The 24,031-nt window shown below is 40.4% G+C and overlaps 1 protein-coding gene across 1 annotated transcript in view; it reads right to left on the bottom strand.

Moving 5' to 3' along the window:
- The window catches only part of LOC114678859 (uncharacterized), a 29,075-nt gene extending 5,668 nt beyond the window's left edge, over nt 1-23,407 (bottom strand). Inside the window, exons 1-3 of the mRNA XM_078005001.1 lie at nt 23,179-23,407; nt 16,282-16,370; nt 11,270-11,323 (exon numbers count right to left, since the gene is read on the bottom strand). Of these exons, the coding sequence (XP_077861127.1) occupies nt 11,270-11,323; nt 16,282-16,370; nt 23,179-23,200 (165 nt within the window). The 5' untranslated portion in view covers nt 23,201-23,407. The remainder of the gene's footprint in view (nt 1-11,269; nt 11,324-16,281; nt 16,371-23,178) is intronic.
- Nucleotides 23,408-24,031: the final 624 nt, after the last annotated feature.

The following is a 24,031-nucleotide window of genomic DNA, read 5'->3' as shown; positions in this document are numbered from 1 at the left end:
CCTACTTTCTCATTTTCCTATCTTTGGTTAAAGAATTTATTTTGGCCAGGTGCCAGTATTCTGAGATTCATTTGGGAAATCGCAATCTACAGCTGAGGTCTTCAAATTTTTATCTTGTGACCCCCTAAAAGAATTTTTTTAAATCTGTAAATGTGTTTTTTTAAGTGAGGTTAAAGATTTTCATCATCATTTTAATAACTGCAAACTATGTATGGGTGTATTGTACATGTTGCTATTTTAAAATAAAACTGTTATAGCTCTTTTAAAAAATATGAAATTGTGATCATTCTTCTAGAAACAAAATATTTCCTTCAATACCAAATGTAAGCTTCATTGCCCTATTCCCACGCCTTTCTTCATACACAATAACTTTTTGTCTCAATGCTCAATTACAGTATCGTAATTTTAAAGACATTTTAAATGGCAATGAAATCAACTTATGAAGTACCAAAAATGCACATAACTCAGTGAAACAATGATACTATGAACAAATACAACAGGATTCCCATAGGCTCAGGGCATTTGCGGCATGATTGTGAAACACATCCCATTTTCAGAGATGTGAAAATGTGTGAAATATACCACTTAGAATTGAGGAGATATGGCTGCGTGATCTCAGTGAGAAGGAGTCATACGGCTAGCTATGAGGGAAGAGCCGATCTATGCTAGCTTGCAAGGAAATGAGAGAATTCAATTCAATCTTATGTATGGGACTAGCTGCCTTTCCATTTTATAATTAGGGTCTGTCCCTTGACAAGTCTCCAAATAGACCTGAAATATGGACCTGGCTTAAAGGCAGGTAGGCAGAAGCCAGGCATCAATGGGTCTCCTAAGGACAGTGGTTCTCCAAGTGTGGCTTCCAGATCATCAACCCCAGCCTCACCTGGGCACTTGTTGAAAATGTAAATTCTCAGGCCCCAATCCAGCCCTGCTGAATTGGAAAATGTGGGGGTGGCCCAGCACTCTGTTTTAACAATCTCCAGCCGGTTTCAATATGTGCTAACTGCCTCAGAAAAAAACCCTAACCAACAATGAAAAAGCAGATGAGTTATGCTTTTCTATTTCCTTTTTATTTTCCTATTTGTCTATGAAGTCATATTTAAACTTCCACGTTCCTCCCAGGTGTCCTCAGAGGAATTAAGGAAAGAGGCCTGTGTTTGCTTGAGCCAGAATGTCCAGGAGGGTACCACCTGGAGGGCATCATGGTGGTGGTGATGGCAGCCACTGCATATTAGTGAGAATTAGTAAGGAAGAAGAATATAGGGGAATAGAGCCTTGGGTTCAGTTTGGTCTCACATGGAGGACTGTACATTACCACCATCATTTGTTAAATTTAGGGGATTTCAGTTGGTTTTATCAAGGCATTGTTTTCTAAGGTAAAGGTAATTTTTGGTTGGGAGAAGGTATTAAATCCACGAAATCACATTATGAGAAAGTTGTTTTCAACTTCCCAGTAATCATTATAATGTCTAGAGAAAGTCTCCATTTAGTGTATTCAACACATCTTTAACACTTAACACAAGAAGAGAAAGATTTACACTCAGTGCCTCGGTAGGCTCATGTTTCTAGCTAGAATTCAATAATATTTTGTTGTTTTCACCATTATTTCTCTTCCTGGATATCATTTATTGTGACAGAGGATACTGGTTTTCCACTTGAAATCATTATCTGAAAGTTCAATCTAAAGAAAGTTCATTTAAATAAAACAAGCACCATTCGAAAGAAAAACACCCAGAAAGGGATAATAGAGGTGGTTTAAGGATACAGTATGTAAATGGGAACCACTATATTAAGAAGACTGTGGGTTGTTATCCTGGCACTTACACTAATGAGACTTCAAATTCAAAAAGAAAATTCTTACTTCGAATTTGACCTTCAGGCTAGCTTTCAGGTTTCAAACATAGTATCTTGAGCCTTAGTGAGTTATACACTGGTTTGTAAAAACCAAAACAACAAACCAAAACCGAGCAGGGTGGAGGGGTGGGGTAGAGGGTTGGGGGGGATGGGAGTAGGCAGGAATGAAAGGAGATTGAGATTAAGACTTCTAGAATAACATTTTTTAAGATAAAAACTTGAATTAAATGTATGGTAAGTCATACTTTCTAATGACAAGCAGACAAATAAGAAGACACAACTCTCCATTACTAAGAGCAATTAAAGTACAAATAATTCCCTCTGAGAATCATGATTATTTACATGCTGGACACAAATTATCCTTCTACATATAATCTTACAGGCATTTGGACTTAAGAAAATCTAGTTTTATTAGTCCTAGGATCAGGATTTCTCTACTGAACTATTTCTGTTAATTGTTTTTCTAATTTCATATGCATCTCAAGTATCCTCACTGAAGCTTCCTTAGACAAACATAGCAATGGTAGATTTTGAATATGAATTACAGACGATCTCATGTCCATTATCATTCATTCAGTAGCAAGTATCGTAAGTTCAGCAAATAGACTTACAGCTGTAATATAAGTTAATTTCTAAATGGAAAATGGTCACAGTATATACTGTGTAAGCTTGGAGCAAATCTTATAGCTTACTGGTTTGGAAGATGTGAAAGTTTCTTGTAAAGTCAAGTAAGTGATACTCGAAGTGGGGAGTAACTTCACATTGATGTTTCAATGTGAAGAGGTTATACAACTGGGGTAAACAACAACAGCTCTTAGGCAACCAAGGAGGATTTACCTCTATTCTTCTCTGTTGGCCATTGCTCCTACTGGGACCTGGCAGTCAACAGAGCGAACAAATACATCATGAATGTTACTGGATTTCAGAGTCTATTAGGAGCCAACAAGCTGATTCAATCCTTACTAACAACCCACAGTTCCAAAGATTCAAAGCCAAGATATCTGAATTACTAACTCATTAAAAACAGAAATAAAAATTGAATCAGCTTAGAGCAACTCAGAACAAAGATGAAAAACAAGTTAACCACGGTGGGGAGGGTAGGGGGAGAGCGGGGGTTGAGGGCAGAAGGGGCGAGCTGCTTTCAGCCTCAAGTTCTTTCTACAAAAGGACCTGAGCTGAAATGAAACAGTTTGCCAGAGGCTTCTAGAGATAAAGGTGGACTCCCGCAGAAAATGTTCCAGATCCTGGGAAGACAACAGCGCAAATTAGATAAGAGTGTGTCCTTGTTTAATAGTTGGCATTAGGTGCTGCAAAATATAACATTGAGGTAAATAGCACAGACATGGCTTTCCTTCTTTCTCTTAACACTGACTGCTTAAAAATTCTTCCCCAGTCATTGTTTCCTGTTTGATTACCATAAAGTCTTTCTGTGATGCTTTCCTGGTTGAAAGGCCATGAGTGCAGGCAAGACTTTTAAGTGTCTAGGGGTTGAAGATAGGCTCCTACCCCACAGAGCTCAAGGCACTTTGTCTCTTTCCACCTATAGCCTGTCTACCTGTCTCTCTCAGGAACCTAGGGGGAATTCTCAGAGGGCCACCCTGGGGCATAGCCACACTCAGTTTACTAGGTTTACGTGTTCTCTGCAGCATTGGGCTCAGAGGGTCAACTACTCACTGTACCTGGAAATCAAACACAGAAGAGTTTCTGTCCTCAGCAGGACTCACCTTAGCTCTCCTCCAAGGAAAAGTGTGTCCATAACTGGTAGTGGATACACTTGCATTTAACAAGGATATTTGTATTATTTGGCTACATTCCGATGACTTCAAGTTTCATGTTAGGTATCCTTGTCACTTAAACTCTGGGACTTTGTCCAGATATAACTGTGTTCCTCCAGTGAAACAAATTTAGATCTGTTCACAGTTCTGGGTTTTCCCCCAGCTCACTGTGTGATGTTAGCTTAATCACTTCATTCTCCCACTCTTCCATTTCCTATCTATCATGTGCAATGCTATGACCAATAATTAGTGCATAGCAATACCTCGAACTTACAAAAGGCCTTCCTTCCAGGAAACTCACGGTACTTCATGAGGGCTAGTTGGTATCCTTCACAAAACCTCAGTGAGAAAGGTTTTGTTATTTATACTGTTTTTATACTTGGTTCTATTTTTATAGATGCACCAAGATGATTAAATAATTTTCTTGGGGTCATAAGTTATATTTTCTTGGTAGCATGTTATCAAAAGCCTTTGATGGTGCTCTTCTGGCAATGCTATTCAAATCAAGTTGCACAGCTAAAGTACCTAGTATTGGTACCTGGCAATAGTCAAAAACTTTAATAATTGCCTATAAAGCTGGAGACACGGCCCCTCATTATGTTAGCACATATTAGGAAATATGTTTTGCTACTTTTTTCTTCCAGTAATAGTTATTATTTCCCAGTCAAATGTAAGTTCTGTTGCTGTTACTGAAATGTAGCAGAGTGCCCATGAGCCAATGCCTGGCAGTGCACTCCAAGCAGCCTCCACTGTCACAACACAAAAAACCAAACCATCTACAGAGCCAGAATGGCACATAGAGGAAGACAGAAACATGAGAAGCAGCCTTGCCAAAGTCCAAAGGTCTAAGCAAGAACACCAGGAGCCAAGTCTCTAGAGCACAAACAACCAGGCAGAAGGGCTCCCAGGAACAGGATGTTCTGCAGCATTTCCAAAAACCTCTGGCCTCTGGGCAGGGCATCCATTGCTCACCAAGCACCCTCTTTGCAGGGGTTCACCTCCAGAAAAAGAAATGTAACATACTTCGGAATGAGCAGCAAGCTATCCACCAAATCACATTTCTACATATTGAAAAGTGAATCTTTTTAGACTAAATCTCAGAGCAATGTTGTTTGGAGAAGTGATGTGATCAACTTTTTCCACTTCAGACTCAGAGTTCAATACTTTCTATTATCTAAATATACCTGTTAGGCCTTGTGAGTTACCTATATTGTAACCACTACCTACTGAAATTTACAAGTTCTAATAATACCATAAATAAGGATTACAAAGGAAGAAGGAAGAAAAGAATAGGATAATAAATGAAGCAAAGCATAAAGAAAGCAGAAGTAAACCAGCATAAGGTAGCATATAGCATTAAGTCATAAGTCAAAAAACTATGCAGAGTCTTACCTCAACAATACTTGAAACTGAAATTTGAAGTGCATAAACGCATTTGAAATATGAAAGCAGAATAAAAATAGGTTTGTTGTTTTTTTTGTTTGTCGAACATTTCAACCTAAGAGAAGATGATGCCGAGAATTTCTTAATGATTATGGTCTAACAATTGTTGTGTCATAACTTTCAGGAATAAAAACAAGGACACTGTTAGTAAAGTCAAGTCTATTTACTCCTTTCATTTCTCATTCCAAAGCTTTCGTCCCAGCTGTGCCTCCAGCAAGAAGTGCTGGATAGACTAGGCTAAGACAGAAAAAAAATTAAAAGTTTTCCTTAGCTATAGAAACATAAAAAATTTCAAGTACTAACGTTTTATACGTGTTGAAAATGTGTGAGGTATTCTCTTAGGTTCATGTCTTTGCTAATGCCCAGAAGACTTTGTAAAGACAGACAGCAAACTAATGAAGAGAGAAGTAAAACGATTGATTTGATGTCAGAAATCAAGTCCAAAGATGTACAGATTTGTAATGAAGAAAAAGGTTCAGGTTGCTGGATTCCCAGCACAGCAGTCCAGTTTTGAACTTGGAGGAGGTAGATGCCAAACAGGACATTAACACTGAACTCCACTGAAGTGAGCATCATAACCACGGTGCACAGACATGGTTACCTGTGTTACAGAAGATCCACCTGGTGTCCCCAGATCCCTCCAAACATGGATGGAATCACAGGAATTCAGACATCTTGTTTCCCAGCTACTGTGTCCCGAGTTTTGTGGCATCTTACTCTCAGTGTTACTACAGACATAAATGGTGTCCTAATATTTTTTCCCGTTCTTCGGTATACTATGAAGTTCGATGTCAATTGACATAGTACCATAATAAAGTACGTAAAATATAATTTTACCTATACTTTGTTACCGTTATAGGAATATATGGAGACCATAGTTGGTTCTTACCATTAAATGAAAGACTTCCTTTTTTTCCTCTCTTGATTGAAAATAGAAAAGGGGAAACCAGGCTAAAATGGAGTTTGCGTCAGAGCTTAATGGCATGTTAAAGTGTCTATGGGTGTGTGTGCGTGGTTGTGTGATTCATTTCCACTCTCATGTCAGCAGAGACCCTTGGAATCAGAGTAAGTTTTACTTTGTTTTAGCTCAGTTTCATTTTTAGGGTTCCATGATATCAGCGTTAAATTCATCCATTTAAATTGCAAGCCCAAATGTTTTCCAAGTGTCTTTTTTTCAAATACTTTGCATCTAACATTGTAAAGATCAAATGTAAACTCCTAGCTTCTGTAAAACAGCTCTCACCCTAGGGTCCTGCATATTAAATATTTACTGAATTAATGAAACTCTTCCCAGTTTTACTCCCAAAATATACTTTCTGGTGATTCACAGTTTTGAAGTGTGATCTTCTACTACTTGATTAACAGACATGAAATCTAAGTCCTCAGATATTAAAGGAAGAACTGGGACTAAAAATCACGTCTCCTGACTCCAATTTGAGTGTCTTGAGGTCCATCACGTGCTTTACCCCAAATCTCTATTCCCAAAGTGAATTAAAACTGTGTGACTCAGAATTAGACATCTGGAAAAGCATTTGGGGGACAAAGAACAGTAATAGCAAAGGTCTACAGTAAAAGCTCACAAGAAACTGCAGAATGCCTTAACACTGTGGGTTTGATGTGCTCCTTCCAATGGGAACCTCTAGAGGGCAGTGCACTCTTCATAACAGACAAGTTCTGCCGTGGGTTTGCAAGAGCTCTGGGAGTGAAAACCTAAAATGTTTGGCATACTTTCTAACAGCTTTAAATCAAACAGGGCACACAAATATCTCAGGCCCAGTCCAATTTTTGGCTGTGTTGGAGAAGAACGCCACTTAACTATGTATTTAGCTATGGGCTTTTTCTCTTTTTCCCTCTCTCCCTAAGCATGAAGGCTCTAATATTTAATATAAAATGAACTTGAAACTTCCCTTATAGTACTAACCTAATACACTGAAGTAAAACATATATATTGGTAAAAGTGGAAGTAAAGAACAGAAAGAGAACAGAAGGCTTGCAGAGAACTACTGCCGGTTGAGACTTGGAGTCAAAATAGGGGGCAGCGGGTGGTAGGAGCTGAGGTTTAAGAGATAGACAGGAGACAGCCACGGGAAAGGAGGTTGAATTTCCTCGTGTAGATTCAGAATGACTTTAGCAAGAGAGGGACTGGGTCAGATTAGTGTTTTACATATAAATCATTCAGGTAGCTCTGGAGAGAGAATGGAGTGGGCCAGGTCTAGAAACCAGGAAGCCATTTGGGAGACTGTCATATCGGTCCAGTTAAAAGAAGGTACATTTGAGATAGGGTAGTGGTGGTAGGAGGGGAGTGGAGAGGATGGGTTTGAGAAATGCGTAGGAGGGGAAATCATCAGGATGTAATGATCAGTTAGATAAAGGGAGTGAGGAGAAGAAAAAAGTTAAGGCAGACATTTTATAACTTTTGTCACTGGGTAAAGAGAAGGCAACAGAACAAATAGAGGTTTAGGTTGGAGGGAAATGATACATGTAGTTTTTGAACAATTGAATCCGAAATGTCTGAAGAGTACCCAAGCAAAGCTTGCCTAGCAGGTGATGGAATTGGTAAGCCTAAAGCTTGGGGGAGAAATTTGAGATGGAGATTGAATTAGAAAGTCATTACCATACAGGTGGTAGCTGAAATCCTGAGTCTAGAAAAATCCACCCAAGAAGAGTATCAGTAATGAGAGGAGCAGTGGGCTAAAACAGAAAGGTAGGTAACCCCAGCATGTAGATGGTGGGTGGAGGGAGAGGAGCCCATGGTTGATAAGGAACAGAAACAAATGAGGCAATATAATATGACTATCACAGACAGTGAGTGGTGCACACAAGCAACATGGCCAAATGCCCCAGAAACATACAGTGAGACAAAGATTGGAAAATGTCCACTGGATTTTCCAACACTGGATTTTCCAGCTAGAATATGGGTGGCCTTACCAAAAGCAGAAGCCAGATTGCAGGGGGTGCAGAGTGAATGGCACATTAAGTGGTCACATTGAGTATCGGTAACTCTTTAAAGATGTTTGGATGAAATAGAAGAAGAGATAGGACATTACTAAGGGGATATGGGGGTCAAAGGTAGACTTCTTTTTTAATGAATGGGAAGGAGATGAGTAAGCTTGTAGTCTGAAGAGGACACAACCCTGCAAGAGGAAGATGTTTCAATAGGGAGGATGGCTGTGGAGCCCAGTCTTGGCATGGGTAACTGGGGTCAGCCTAGAACAAAAGGAGACACTGCATCTTCTGAAACTGGAGAATGATAATGCAGGGTGTGAGTGGAGCTCTGTTCCTAGAGGTAGGGGAGGCAATAAATGGAAGGAGCTCATGCTCATTTGCCTCTATAGAAGGATAATGAATTGAGATATCATTTTTGATAATGCATTTATACTGTAGCAGAGTCTCCAGTGGATGAAAAAGTCAGCCTTTGTATTGTGCGCTCCTGATCTTGCATCCAAGGGTAAGGATCACTTTTGTGCTTCTGGGTGAAAAACGAGTTTCTGGAACACTGAGGTAGCAGCTCCGTCCTAGGCTTTTGTTTGAAGTGGTTATTTAATTGGGATTCTACAAATAGTCACTACTATGCCCACTGTGTGGCTATATTCATACCTGAGGAAGTGACATTGTAGTTGAAGGAAGTGAGTGACAGGACCATGGGGGTAACTCTTCTGGAACAGAGAAAGGGGCCAGTGGCAGAAAGTTGTGCAGCAGGCTGAAAACCAGGCCTTTCCAATACAGTTCCCTGAAGATGGCAGGACCTCCGATGGGGTGGCTTATGGATGTGAAGGGTCCTGAGTTTCCCAGTAGTGAGAACCAGGCCACCTCACCCAAGTTGCACTATGGGTGGAGGCGGGTGGGCGAGCTTAGGAATAGAACTTCCAGCCTTTAAATGGACCTTTCTGGCCCAGACAATAAACAACTAAGCAATGACTGTGATAGGCTAGAGAAAAGAGGTCTCTCCTAGAATTTTCTGCACTGAGCAATCCTCCAAGGATGCCTGACTGCCCCTGGAGAGCAGGACCTCCAATAATGACTGCTACTGACCCTTGCCACACTCTGGAGGGAGAATTTTAAACTTGAATTAACAATGAACAACAACAACAACAAAACTGTGCTATATGACATTTCTTGCACCTGAGTATTATAAAGAAACTTCAGCCCCAGTACAACTCAATTTTCTGAACAAAGTAGGTAGCAAGTTTGCTAATAGTGAAGAGCATATGAAATGGGTGTTGAAGTGAGGGTCTGAGACCCATAAAAATATTTTTTAAATATAGAGTCTTGGATTCATGAACTCAAAGAACATTGATGTTGGAAGGGACCTGCTGCTTCCTCCAGTTGAAGCTGCACTGTACCCCTTTTGCATGTATTTTTAAAATTGGAATAAATGAAGCTCAGAGAGGCTAAGGGTTGCATTTAAGGCCACACAGCTTAGCAGAGCTTATGCCTGTTCTCTCTCATTTTGCCTTCAGTTGGAACAGACACCCTTTCCAGCAGCCCCCCTGAGCAATCACTGTGCTGAATACATCCCTTGCCCACCGCTGTTGCTCCACACAGAGGCCTCCCCAACTCCAGGTCTCACCACAGAAGCTTGAGCGGTCCAGCTCCCTACCCACAGCTGACCTCCAACAGCAGGAAGAAGGAGCTTCAGCTTTGGACCTGGTCCCTGGCCCCACCTGACTCCAGGAGGCTGCCCAGATCAGAACCAGGAGGATGCTGGTTTCATTCGGGAAGACCAAGCAGAAAAAATAAGCGAGAAAGCTCATGGGCCCCCATTCCTTTCCATTCACTTCACTCACACAGGAGGAAACTGAGGCCTCCCAGCAGGTCAGAGACTTGCCCGGCCACCTAGGGCGACTCAGTCAACAGGAAAAGGCTGCTCATTCTGGTTTTTCTTTTTCCAAGCCTCTTTTCCAAACATAGAGCTCCTCATCTGACTGCGCAGAAAACAGCAAAAGCCTCCCTGTATTAAAGTCCCACCAGGAACACACTGTACAGGTCACTCTAACTCGGGCACACACTGAGTCCTGGAAGTGCAGGCAGAGCCAGAGGACCCCCGAGCCCCTGCCCCTGCCCCTGCCCCTGTTAACTGGGTCACCACTTCACACCGAGAATTGGGAGGGGAAAGGCAACAATTTGCACTTCGTTGATGGGATATTAATGGAATCAGGGAATGGCAAGGAGAGACGCTATTAAAAGACAAGACCTTCTTCCCTTATAAAATTGGCAGCTCAAGCCCCAGGTCCTTAGAGAGAGAAAGGCCAAACAACAAGGACCAAGGCAGCAATCAGCAGGCTGAGCGATAGTGGCCAAAAGGAAACCACCTGGCTGGAGTCAAAGGTACAGATGGAACCCAAGCCAGGAGACCAAGTTATGTGGAGAGGGAAAAGACAGGGCTGGGCAGAGCCAGAAAAGGCTGTTAGGATACCTTTACAGCAAATTCAAGCCTCAATGGGGTGTATGTGAAGGCATGGGACAGCTCAGCAGGTCCTTGTGGAGCTGCTAAGGAGCCTACGCAGTGTCACCAGTTTGAAGTGTGAGCCGGACAGTTTTCTTCATTATCCTCTCCCTGACATGCACCTAGAGATAAAACTACCTCATCATGTCACATTCGTGGACTTCCATGTCATCGCTCTGTCCTCAAGTTTGGACTCACATCTCAGTTTCTGGGACTTGTAAGACCAGATATCTCAAAGGAAGGCACAATATTCTGCATGCAACCTGATTTTAGACGTACACAACCATTTTTATTTTAATATACTTACTTTTATCATCACCCACTACTTAGGATAAGCAATATTAATTTTATTTATCATTTAAAAATGTACTGAAGTTTAAAAAAAAAAGCCTAAATTAATTTAAAGAAAGAAAATTATTCCAGCAAAATTAATGAAGGTGATATACAATAGCCATAAGTCTGGGAAATGCTGCTCAAGGTATTCCCAAACAAGGGGCAACATTGGCTGCAGAATGAGCTGTGTCTCACCATGAGCCTGAAGGAAAAATACAAGGCTGAAACATGGTCTTGTAATAAATGGTGTGAATTCTCCTACCCTCTGTGACTACCCCTGAGGTTTGTTTTGTTTTGTTTGTTTTGGGAGAAGAAGGCTTTTATTGATCTCTTGTATAAACTTTCCAGATGGGCATATTTGATTTTCCTATTTTACAACTGGGGGACTCTGAGGCCTTCTCTATCCCAGATCACTTACAGAGCCAGTGATTAGGTGAGCTGTGAGGGGCTTCTGGCTCCTAATGAAGTCCTCCTACAAAAGAAGCAGAAAAATGTCAGGAGTGACTGTTCCACCTTCTGCCAATGACATGTTGACTGTGTGATAAGAAACAAACTTTGGCCCATGAATAATTATATCCCCATCTTTCCTCTCCATCTCACTATCATCTCAGGCTGAAAAAACAAAACCAGTTAGACAAGGATTTAATCCATAGTAATCTCATAGCATTGAAAAGCCTTCCAAATCTGTGACATTTCTGTCTATAAACCCATCAGGCAGGGATAGTGCCAGGATAAAGATGAGATTCAGTAAATATGTAATGTTGTCAACAAAATAATTTCCTTAAACTCTGACCTTTGATTCAGCTAGTTACTTGTAGAAAACAAATAAAAGCATATTTTAAAAGCATGTTTTTATATGCTGGTGGCTATATAAAAACAAGGACAATTAACTGCAATACAGCATGAGCTGATTAATTGAATTGAAGAACAGGAATGATTTGGTGTTTTGCCTAAAATAACTGAAAACATGAATGATGTAGTATTTTTGTTTAAAATAACTGAAATGTTTTTCAACAAGTTGATTGAGTTCATTACTGCTGTTGGTACAGGCTCTGCCTGTGTTTCCTGGTTGCATAACTTAGAAGTGGGGGATGCCACATACTTCCCCTTTGTCATCTTCTCCTACCTCCTCGTTCGGTTTGGTTTCATGGGGTTCTGCACGTAAGAAAGGAAACAAGATTAACGCAGGTAATCTGACATTTAAGGAAAGATAAAGGAGAACTAGATGTGGAATCATTAAACTGGATTTTAGTCTCTTCCCCTCGTCCTCAGTTTTCCCATGTGTAAAATAAGGTGATAGGACTCCTGAGTCAAGGTTTCTTAACCTGTAGTCCACGCCCTTAGCTACATAAACCTTCGAAAAGTGAACATAAAAATCTTTCCTGGAGATGGAATCCATAATTTTTATCTGATTTGCAAGTGACATCAACTGTTGTCCTAGATTATTTTTAAGGTCACTTCCTGATCTAGTATTTTATTATTGTCACAGGCAGAAAATCCCAGCAGACATGCAGTGGCACGGATCCAAGTGACAGAGACGGGCTCAGTAGTTACTGCTTTCCTTATTCTTCTCCCGATGCTGAGCACTCATGACTCTTCACCCTCTCCCAAAGTCACTCCAGGGTCCACACACTCATACATAAGGGGCTACCTTCTCAAAAGAAGGGAACCCTGGGTTCAGAACACAAGACATAACACCTTTGCTGTTATGAAATCATAAAAGAATTCTCGGATGTTCACAAACTAGATCTGCCCAGCTCCCACATCTTATTTTTATTAGCTTTGACTGAAGGGAAGGTTCCTCATGACACTATCAAGGGAAACTTTAGAGTAGTTGAAGTCATATGCTGATTGTTAGAAGCTTCTTAAAAGCATGATTTTGGCTGCCTTCTAAATGTATAGAGGCTGATAAACTGCATAGGAACTGGGGAAATGGGGGTTAGAAGAAGTAATAATAAAATGATGAGCTATTGAAAAGATGTGACCATTTAAAAACTCCCAAACCGATACATTTGTCCATAAAATGAAGCCCCTCGAGACATCAGCATGTTTCCTTTCTTCTTACTAAGCTAAGTGAGAGGCAAGTGGACACTGAGCCTCCTACCTTCCTCATTGACACAGAGATGGTGGGGGAAGCCAAGGGGAGCACCTCTCTTCCATCTACGTCTTCGAGTCTGGCTAACTCTTACCAAACAAGGGAGAAAATATGTCTTAGGTGGAACCATATAAAACTGCCATCTTGGTAAATTTTTTTTAAAAAAAAAGGTCAAATATCAGCAATTTCATATGGTTCAACTATGCAATATCTCCAAAGTAGGACATCTTAACCATTTGGGTAATGACAAGGTGTTCCAGACTCATTGTTCTTTGGCAGAAATGACTAACTCTGGAGAAAAAGACAAGAGATGGGTAATTCACTGTGAAATCAAGTTGGTCCATTCTTAATGATTAAAATAATGTCTTAAAAAGACAGAAATGTTTAACTTCCAAGACATCTTTTAAACCAACCCAGAAAATAGAGTTATGCTTCTTACAGAATTCAATTTAACAAATCTCTGTTCAGAGCCTAATTTGCACAAAGCACAGACTGCTGAATATAGGAATATTTGCAGGGTTTCTTGAGATTAATCTGATAGGGAGGGAGAAATCCTTCAATACATGGGGAATAGCTAATGCCACAGGAATTATTTGCTAACAAAGAAAGGCATCTGGGTCATCAGCACCATTTCTGAAATTGTTAAATCTTGACAGTAACCATTACAGCTTTGTTAGGAGCAGAAAATGTCAGGAGCATAAAGAGTAGCCTGACTTACCGTGTTAGTGTTACTGGACATGCGGCCTTCTAAAGAAAGCAATAATGCAGTAAAATACGACTCTGGCTTTGTTATTTCTAGCTGTAGCTCCCCAGGGAAACTGGGCAGTGGGGCCTATGTTCTAGGGGGGATCCCTGTAAAATTTACAGCCTCTGTGGGCAGGAGCAGAGCTCCTGTTGGCTGACATTCCTAGCAAGGCCCATATGTTTGTTCAGCTTTTTCCTGAGGGAGCCAGAAAGGGCTTGCTTCAGTTTCTTATAATGAGTTGAAATTCCTAATAAGAGAAAGCTTTGTGGTTGAGTCAAAATATTAAGAGAAGTAATATGCTGACATTTTAAAATTCACAACTTTCACCAATTTAAAAGCACACATGTTATCACACTGTTTTCTTAACATTTCTCTTCCTGGTGCAAAAATGAGGCTAATTGCACTCTTGCACATACCCAAGTGGTTTCAGAGAGGATCCAAGGTCTCCACTGGACCCTCAGTTATCAATGAATCCACAAGCATTACTACTACTAATAGTAGATGATAGATAGTAATAATAATAAACTTGTAATAATAAGGCCAGCTAAAATTTTATGCCAAGGAAGAAAATTTAAGATACAATTCTTGCCATATGAGTTGGAGAAAAAGAATTCATAAATTATTTTAAAAGTTACTAAATAAAATACAGGTAGGACATTCTTCATAATTTCAAAATATACCATATGAATAATAAATGCCATCGGGCTAAGGAGAAAAGGAATCTCAGATGGAAACTGGAGGGGTCTGGAAAGCACTGAGGAGGCAGAGCTTTACTGATGATTTCTTCTTTTGCTTCACTTTTCCACAATGAGAAAAGGAAGGTAAGTTATACCCAGTAAAGAGCCAGGATCAAGAAGCAGGAAATGGCATGTTTGATAGTTAGTGAGTATAGAACAGCTTAGCTGGAAATGAAGGGTGAAATTTTTTTATTGGAGGAGATAAAAACCTAAGTAACTCAAGTCTTAAGTCAGTTGGTCTGAAATGCTATTGGAGGTCATGCCACATTTTTTCTTGCAGAGAGCGAGTGAGAAAGACTGATGGTTTGTTCATCTTTTTCTCCATTAAAATAATTGGCACCGAATCTGCCTTGATTTCTGCTCCTCTGAAAAGCAAGTGTACGCAAATGCCCAGAAAGGAAGCCTAGTAGCAAATGGATATTCAATTCTGTAGCCATGTCACAAGGGGGGGCGGGGCGGGGAGGGGAGAGAAAGAGAGAGAGAGAGAGAGAAAGACAGAGAAAAAAAGCAAGCTAAATTCATTCTTAATGCTTCTGACCTGCAAAAACAAATCAGAAGATAACTCCATCCAGTGCATTAAAACACTCATCCAGGCCTTCTGGGCAATTCTCTGTGATGTGGGAACTCAGTAAGTGGCCTGATAGAGCTGACAGATGCTTTGAGTTTTTAACATTTTTCAGAAGAGCAGTTAGAAAGAAATAGTACCTGGAATCTTTAATAGTCAATAGAAATGCCAAGGAAAGCCCAGCTTCACAAGAATGAAAGGCAGCAAAAGAATAAATAAAAGTTGATTATTTCAACCAAAGCTTACATGTGTCCTCATTTCAGAACCAGTTGAGTTGCTGGTAGAGATCTGGGCTCATTAGGGGCATCTGGTGGAGGAAGCCGGATGGCAGGAAAGCAGAATAATCATCTTCATAATCACTAAGATTTGTACAGCACTTTACAAATTGTAAGGCACTTCCAAATATATGATGCAATTTAAAATGCCCAAGGCTGAGTGAGATCAACAGAGTGAGTGTTATCCTCCTTATAAATACATAGAAGTTGCTGGCGCATAAGGGACTGCCCTAAGTTATCCCTGGAGTGAGTTGTTGAATCGGTCTTCTGATCTCTGATCCATTTTGGTCCTTCAACCACAGAATTGTCTTCTCTACCATAGAAGCACAACATAGTTAAAAGATACATGTAAAAAAACCTTCTCTTTTATTTTGTGCTAATCCAAGATGTCTCTAAGTGTCTTGAAAACGTTATTACTGATTCTAAAATTACATTTTCAGCCCATTATTCCACTGAGTGTTGGGGGTCACTCTGCCTTTTTCAAGGGGAGAGAATTAATGCCCTAGATATTCTTTGTAAATCATGAATTAACATCTCTCCTGTAAAAAGGATGGCACTGGTTAGCTACCATTTTTGAGAGAAGTGAGAAAATAGTTCCTCAAATAATTTTCTGTGTTCTGTAGATTGAATAAGGATCCCAGTAGTATATTTTATCTTCGAAGGAGGAATGCCTTGTGGATCAGAAGGCAGTATCACGCTTTTTTCTCACGTGTGGCTACTGCAATACAAGTCATGATGATAACAACTACCATTTATTGAGAAGTTATTATATGCCGAAAAACTATAGCAAGTCCTTTACACACATTGCCCGATCTAATCCTTACAACAAATTTGGGATTCAGGTGTTATTACCACTTTACAGATGACGAATGTGAAACTCAAGAAAGTCAGATAACCTTGTCCAAAGTCATACATGGAATAAGAAACAGAACTGAAATTAAACTGAGATCAGTTTCACTCTAAAACCATCCCCTTGCCCATGATATGCTATCACTATAGGTGATACACTTTACCATTTCCATTGCTGCACAAGGTGATTGCTTCTGCTCCATCCCCTCTTCAACCGTTCCAGAGAAAGAGCAGTTACCACTTCTGAGCAGACCTATAAAAACAATGGTTAAGTAACAAATTGGCCCCTGACATTTGAATCCATGTTGAAACCTAAAATAAGTATAATATCATAAATCATAGAAGAATAGAACTTGGTGAAATCTCAAGTGATCATGAACTCTATTCATATTCATTCAATTAATACTCGCTGAGAATCTGCTGTGTGCCAGATAATGCAACAGATGCTGAAGACCAAAAAATAAATAAATAAATAAATGAAAAGCCATAGTTCCTGCCTTTGAGTAATTTACATTTTTAAGGGAAATACAGGCCTACAACAAACAATGGCAATACCGTTAAGAAGAATAATAATGAGGTACGTACAAATTAAAGAGGGAGCCCAGTGAAGAGAATGATCAACAGATTGGGGTTCCAAAAATGCTTTCTAGAAAAAGATGCATGAGCTGGATCTTAAAGTAGGAATAGGAGTTTGACAGATAAAATTATGTGGGAATGACACTCCAAGAAAAGAAGAAGAGAACATTCAAAGCCATGGGATATAAAAACATATGCAGTGGGGACCTGCGAATAGTTCAACATCGCTAAAGTTTAGGATGAGAGTAAGGGTAGTAGAGACATTAGACTAATGAGGCTGGTCATGGAGGACCTTGTAGGTCATTCAACGTGAGATGATACGCCATTGAAATCAGAAGGGAGATTACCATAATAGACTGGGAAAGGGTGGACTAGGAACTGAGTGAAGCAGCAGCACCAGAAGAAATGGGTTAAAGAGGAAAGGTAATAAGGGAAAAGTAATAAGAAAGAAAGAAAGAAGAAAGAGAGAAGGAGAGAAAGGCTGATTGGAGCTGATTTTACCTCCCAAATTTATTTACATGTCTCCAAATAAGCATGCATAGGAATTCTCTAACCCTCTTTTTTCATAAAGATTGTAGTCTTCAGCTTTAATTTCCTACCAATCAACCATTTTATTTTATTTTATTTTTGAGACAGGCTGTCACTCTGTCACTCAGTCTGGAGTAGAGTGGTGTGATCTCAGGTAACTGCAACCTCCACCTCCCAGGCCCAAGCAATTCTCCCACCTCAGCCTCCCAGGTAACTGAGATTACAGGTGCTCACCACCATACCCAGCTAATTTTTGTATTTTTAGTAGAGACGAGGTTTCACCATGTTGGCAAGGCTAATCTTAAAATCCTGAGCTCAAGTGATTCACCCACCTCGGCATCCCAAAGTTTTGGGATTACAGGTGTGAGTCACTGTGTCTGGCCCCAATCAAACATTTCTTATACAAATATAGAAAGGATCATATGGAACAATAACCAACTTATATATAAGAACCTGTTTACTCTTGTCACTTCATAAAAGTTAAGTGGAACCTGGGGAAAAAGGTAAGGGTTATAGTAGTGTACCTTGTCATGAAGAAAAAAAAATGAGTTCTCAAATAACACACATTAAGAGACTATTTTTGTATATAAAAGCTTGACCATTTTTTTAAATGTTTAATTGGGTATCAGGTCCTTAGGGTGCAGTGTTACAATAAAAACCTTGAAAAACTAAAATACATTCATATTAATGCTTTCTCCTCATAAATGCCTTGAATTACAAATAAAGAATTACCACAAGATGAAATAAGGAGGAAAACTCCTTCTATTTTAAAGACTAAAGAGTGAAAGTAGGGACGAAATGAACTGAGATGTCTCATGTGTGTCTAAGTAAGCAAGAAAGGAGAATTGTTAAAGGACATTCTAATTATGATTAGGATAAAGGCCAGTTCAGCTAAGCTGTCACATCTGGCTTCTAGTGATACCATTCTACATAATGGAAATAATAAGTTAAGGTAGTAAGATTGTTGGAGTCTCTTATGAATATTAGATGTATTTCCTCAGTGAGTCAGACTTAGAATGTCAGAGAGATCAATTTATGTGATTACAATTAATAAGGTAATTAAGAAACAGAGACAGCTCAAGAGGATATTGCCTGATAATTAATAACCAGCTGGAAAGGATAAGGGTCCTAGGGAACGGTGAATTAAATGAAGATCAGCTTGGAGAATTTCTATCAATAAGATATGAGCTATTTTTTAAGGCAGTCAGGGTTAGTATCTGAAGGCCATCTGCTAAAAAATAAAACTCTAATTAACAGGATTTTTGGAATTTCATGTCCTATAACATTTTAGAGAGGCCAGAAAGAAAGTCAGAAATAGGCAGGGAGAAGGTAAGAAGAAAGAAGATCAGAAACAGGCAGGGAGAAGGTAAAGGTGAACGGCACTGTTCATGGAAAAGAGCACGTGGTCTAGAGGGAAGGACCTGGTTCTACCTCCGCCTCTGCCAGAAATGAGCTGTGCCAAACTGGAAGGAAGCACTTCTCTTCAGGGCCCTAGTTTCTTCATTTATAAAATGAGACGATTGAACTGTATAGCCTCTATGGTTCCCTGTAGCTCTGAAATTTGAATTATAAACACAGGTCCTTAACAATGACAACCCTTAAAAACTAAAAATGAATAATTGGGCCAGAACAATAAGTGGTCATTGTTGGCTAATGGTGTTGACTAGATACCAACAAGCATCAAAGCCCCTACTTTAAAGAAAAAAATTAAAAAGAAACATATGGAAGGAATTGTCCCATTTTCTTAATTCATGCACCTGAAAATGAAAATGAAAAATAAAGCAAGGGACTCTGGTTTATTTTTCCTTGCAGCTCCCAATACTTGTAACCAGATAATTTATGGTTACAGGAGGTCTAGCTACAACTGTTGACAAAATACCCCTTGTCATAAGAAACAACATAAAGTATTCATCTCAAAGTCCAATCCCCTCAGTGACAATGTTCTCTAGAAACCAAAGCTTAAAAATCTCTGTTACTTGTTAAACTAGGAAGTGTCCTTGCTAATCAGACACTCTGGTGGTTAAGTAAAAACATCTTTGAAGAGAGGCACCAAATATCTTATGTACACAGAGACGAGTGACAGAACAGACGGCTGCTTGCTGGGACCTCAATTTATTTACCTCCCACTTCTCCAAAAGGCTTCAATACCTGAACATTGACTGAAGTTTCTGGGCTGAAGTTTACACAAATGGAACTGAAGGGTCAGAGCAGAGAGTTGCAAAAGTCAAGTTTCCTCAGGCCAAAAAGCAAGGTAGGTAGGTTAAACAGGGAGAGGACAAAAGCCTTCCTGCCACCATATACTCACCCAAAACAAAACAAAAGCAACGTGTGGGAAGAATAATGGCAGAAGTTAGGGAAGAGTCCCTTTCTCCTCCTTATAAGCCCACCATACTGGGAGAATGCAATGTAAGAGTCAAGAAAGCAGCCATGTCTGGTTTCTACCATCATCAATGTAGTAGTGGAGTTGGGGAAAAATATTTTACAAAATCTAGTAATTTTCTGATATGTTGAGGCAATGTGGGGTCATTTAGAACTTGAATATAAAGGTATCAGAAACAGAGGCAGGAAAACATGCCACTGAGAGAAACAAAATAGTCAAACAATGGGGTCTCTTTCAAAGTTTCTGCCCCTGTCCCCTTGTTCTCCTCTGGGCCATAAGCTGCTGCACATTTGGGTGGATGGGAAGGCCTGAAACATCTATTTGCTGGGCCCTTCCCAACGGTCTCAGATGGCATGTTCTCTCTTCTCCACAAGCACCTAGGTACCAGAAAAGCCAGGTAAGAATGAACAGCAAGGCCAGTTTTCAAAGGGGAAAACAAGAGTCACTTGGTGACGGGCAGCTTGTCAAGCAGGTGTAAACAGATAAGGGCTGTGCCCACCCCACCCCCACCCAGTTGGAGAGGGATGATGGGCAGGCTGTGAGGCAGGAGGTAAAGCTCATTGTTGGTGTCCCTGCAAATGACTGTAGCACTTTCAGCACCTCTGGCAAGGCTCTTTTCTCTGGGACTCCTTACACAGCTTACCAGCCTTTGTAGTGCCCTCAGGGTCATCCAGCAGCTTCCCAAAATGTAGCTGAAGAATCACAATTCCCAACTCTGAGGTTCTACTTGTATCCTTGTTTCCCAAGTTGAGCAGTGATGTAAATTCCAAGAGTAGAGCACCAAATAAATTGGGCACGCCAGATAAAATAGACTCCCTTCTATGGATACCGCACATCAAAGGGAACCCATTCTTTCAGGCCCCAAAGAGTAGAAAAATTATTTTGGCAGTAGATGGTTTGAAAGGATTGTAGTTTGTGATTAATTATTTAAATCCCAAGTATTTAATCTAAGACATCCAGATAGGTAATCAGTGAATAAAGCACTTGTTGGGTTTGTTTTGTTTCACAAAGCCATTTACTTGGAGAAGGGAGATACCATAGCATGGCAGTATACAGAAGTAATAACAATGGACCTGAAGTCACCTAGAAGAGCAGCCATGATAGTTAAATATACTAACCAGGACATCTCTATGTCATGCTTACATTTTTCTTTATAGCTCAAATGTTTTATAATGTGGAAAGAGTAACGAGCTAAGAATTCAAATCTAGCTTCCAGTTCAAGCTCTGTCACCAGCCAGTTATGTGACTTTGGGCGATTTACCTCCTTGGACTCAGTTTTCTTACCTATAAAATGAGGAGACTGGTGACTTGTAAAATTTCTTCAAGTGCCAATTAATGGCCCAATAATCTTGGACCATGATTATAAGAACGCTCATTTAGAAGAAAAGAACATCACAGTCTGGTCAGAAATTTCAAGACAACCATCCAGACACGCTTTGTCAATTATGCATCACTATGACACTGTGAGCATAAGAAGGTAGCAGTATTAATGTGTCAGAATATGCAATACTGTTTTATGAGTTTGCAGGCTGTAACACAGTGGTTATCAACCACAAACCACTCCCACTGCCTCAGGCAGGAGATACCAGTCAATGTCTGGAGACATTTTTGGTTGTCACAATTGGAGTGGGGTTGGGGTGTAAGAGGCTGAGGAGTGGGAGGATATTACTGGCATGTAGAAAGTGGAGGCCAGGGCTGCTGTCAAACATCCTATAATGCACAGGACAGCCTCCACCACAAAAAATTATCTGGTCCCAAATGTCACTAGGGCCGAGGTGGAGCTCTATGAATACAATGGCTAGGTAGATAGCTGAGTCATGAAACAGGTAGGCAACCTGGAGAGATAAGCACCCTCACCTTTACTAGGCTGTGCCCATGTGAGGATGAGGGCCTGCTGCTGCAATCCTCCAGTTCCTCCTCAGTCATCAATCTAGATTTTATAGGAACTCATCTGACTTCTGAATCATGGTGACGACTCACCAATTCTTTTAACATACTAAACTTATGGGGGAAAGGGGACTGTCAGATTCAGACTGCAGGCTGCTGGTGTGCCACCTCTGTTTTAAGTCTTAGATGGCAGACACCCAACTGCATTCCCCTAGCCTGCAAGAGAAACTGTTCAAAGGAAATATGGCCACTTGAACTATTCTGCAATTCTATAAGGTTAAATAGTTGTTCAGGGGCAAGGGACTGTCTAGTTGCACAACTAGGAAAAACATGCAGTGAATGATGAGGAGCAGCACGTTAAATGCATTTTTCTTATTCAATCTTGAATTTAGCCTGTATTCAGGTTTTGTTTATGTTAATGCCAACTTGATTTTCTCTTCCTTTAAGTCAGATTTAATCCAGGAGCCCCAGTGCTGCTCAGAGGAGATAAAGCATAAGCTGACTGGGCACGGTGGCTCACGCCTGTAATCCCAACATTTTGGAAGGCCGAGGCGGGCAGATCACCTGAGGTCAGGAGTTCAAGACCAGCCTGACCAACATGGTGAAACTCAGTCTCTACCAAAATACAAAAATTAGCCAGGTGTGGTGGCAGGTGCCTGTAATCCCAGCTACTCAGGAAGCTTAGGCAGGATAATTGCCCAAACCCAGGAGGCGGAGGTTGCAGTGAGCCGAGATCATGCCATTGCACTCCAATCTGGGAGCCTGGGCAAAAACCCCGTCTCAAAAAAAAAAAAAAAAAAAAAAAAATCAAAAGCCTTTCCAAAAAAGGCCACAACCTTTTTAATGAGCTGTCCTCAGTCTCAGCCCCTTTGAATGCTGTAACTTTCTTAGGAGGAGTAGTTACTACAGAGCCCTCATGTTTCACGAGGCATGAAATTTGAAGGCTCCATAAACTTTTTTTTTTTCCCAGCAGGGGAACACAGGGATTCAACAGGATCTCTGCTATGAGGAGCCTGGTTAGATATGAGGAGGTTTCAACACCTTTCCTCACTAATTCCTTTTGGGATCTCTGCTATGCCTAGTAGTGAGAAAAGGTGTTGACACCTCTTCATATCTAACTAGGCTCCTCATTGGTATCATTAATTAAAAACCACCCGGCTGGCCCTGGACTTTTCACTGCTCATTGATGGAACTTTTATCTGGCCTTTTTCCAGGTTCAGACACCTGACTTGGACAGCAGACACTCACTTTGGAGCACTTGGCATGGACTTTCTCAAATAACTAAATAGTGATTGAGTGTTCTATCACCTAATACTATCTGGAAGTTCTGGAACCCAAAGGTGAGGTTGCTTACTGGTAACTTTGAAGAGAAGGTGACAATACATTACGGTTTCTAAAGCACTTTCAGCTCATCTCACATTGTTTTCACATCTATTGTGACTGTGATACACAGAGCACACCTGTGAACTCTGTAGGATTGTTCTTACTATACACATTTCATGGATAGTACAACTAACCTATATAACAATCCATGGGGAAGGTAGTGTAGCACAGATTATGGAGCAGGTTGCCTGGGTTCAATTCCCTGGGTTCAAAGTTGTTTCTTATCAACTATACAAGCTTGGACAAGTTTCTTTATTTTTCTGTGTTTCATTTTCATCATCTGCAAAATGAGAATAATAGCATTTACCTGATATGGTTTGGATGTGCATCCGCTCCCAGTCTCATGTTGAAATGTGATCCCCAATGTTGGAGGTGGAGCTTGGTGGGAGGTGTTTTGGTCATGGAGGCAGATTCCTTGTGAAAGTCTTGGTGCTGTCCTTGAAGTCATGAGTGATTTCTCACTCTGTTAGTTCACATGAGAGTTAGTTGTTTAACACAGCCTGACATCTCTCTTGTTCTCCCTCTTGCCATGTGACATGCCTACTTCCCCTTCACCTTCTGCCATAATTATAAGCTTACTGAGGCCTCATAAAAAGTCAAGCAGATGCTGGTGCCATGCTTCTACAGACTTCAGAACCATGAGCCAAATAAATGTCTTTTCTTTATAAATTACCCAGTCTTAGGTATTCCTTTATAGCAATGCAAAATGTACTAACACACTACCTCATAGAGTTGTCATGAGACTTAAAAGAGTAAATATATATGTAAAGTACTTAGAAAATGGACTGGCACAAAGTAAACACTGTAGCATTAACTACTAATGTCATTTTCCAGAAGAGAAAACCAAACTACTGAATATCCCTGGCAGTCTGACAGCTGGGAATGGACTCAACCATTTTACGGTCACTCAACGAAGAAATCAAGAAGCAAAGTGCGGAGTGATATGTCAGTTGCCCATCATGCAAGAGGGACATTGAGAATTTGAAACCTTGGTCCCTTGACTTCATATACAGTGTCTTGCCATCTCACCATGTGGCCTTGGGTATGATAGCATGCCTGGGAGAACAAGCAATGAAGGTGTAAAGATGTATGCAACACAGCAACTTGTTATATCTTACTTTGAACAGTACCAAGAAAGTCTTCATGAAGTGCTGAAGTCT

This window comes from Macaca mulatta, chromosome 6 (genome assembly GCF_049350105.2).
Source record: "Macaca mulatta isolate MMU2019108-1 chromosome 6, T2T-MMU8v2.0, whole genome shotgun sequence".
In the NCBI taxonomy this organism is placed as follows: domain Eukaryota; kingdom Metazoa; phylum Chordata; class Mammalia; order Primates; family Cercopithecidae; genus Macaca; species Macaca mulatta.
Note: the sequence above shows the minus strand (reverse complement) of the source record. Positions and strands in the feature narration are given on the sequence as shown.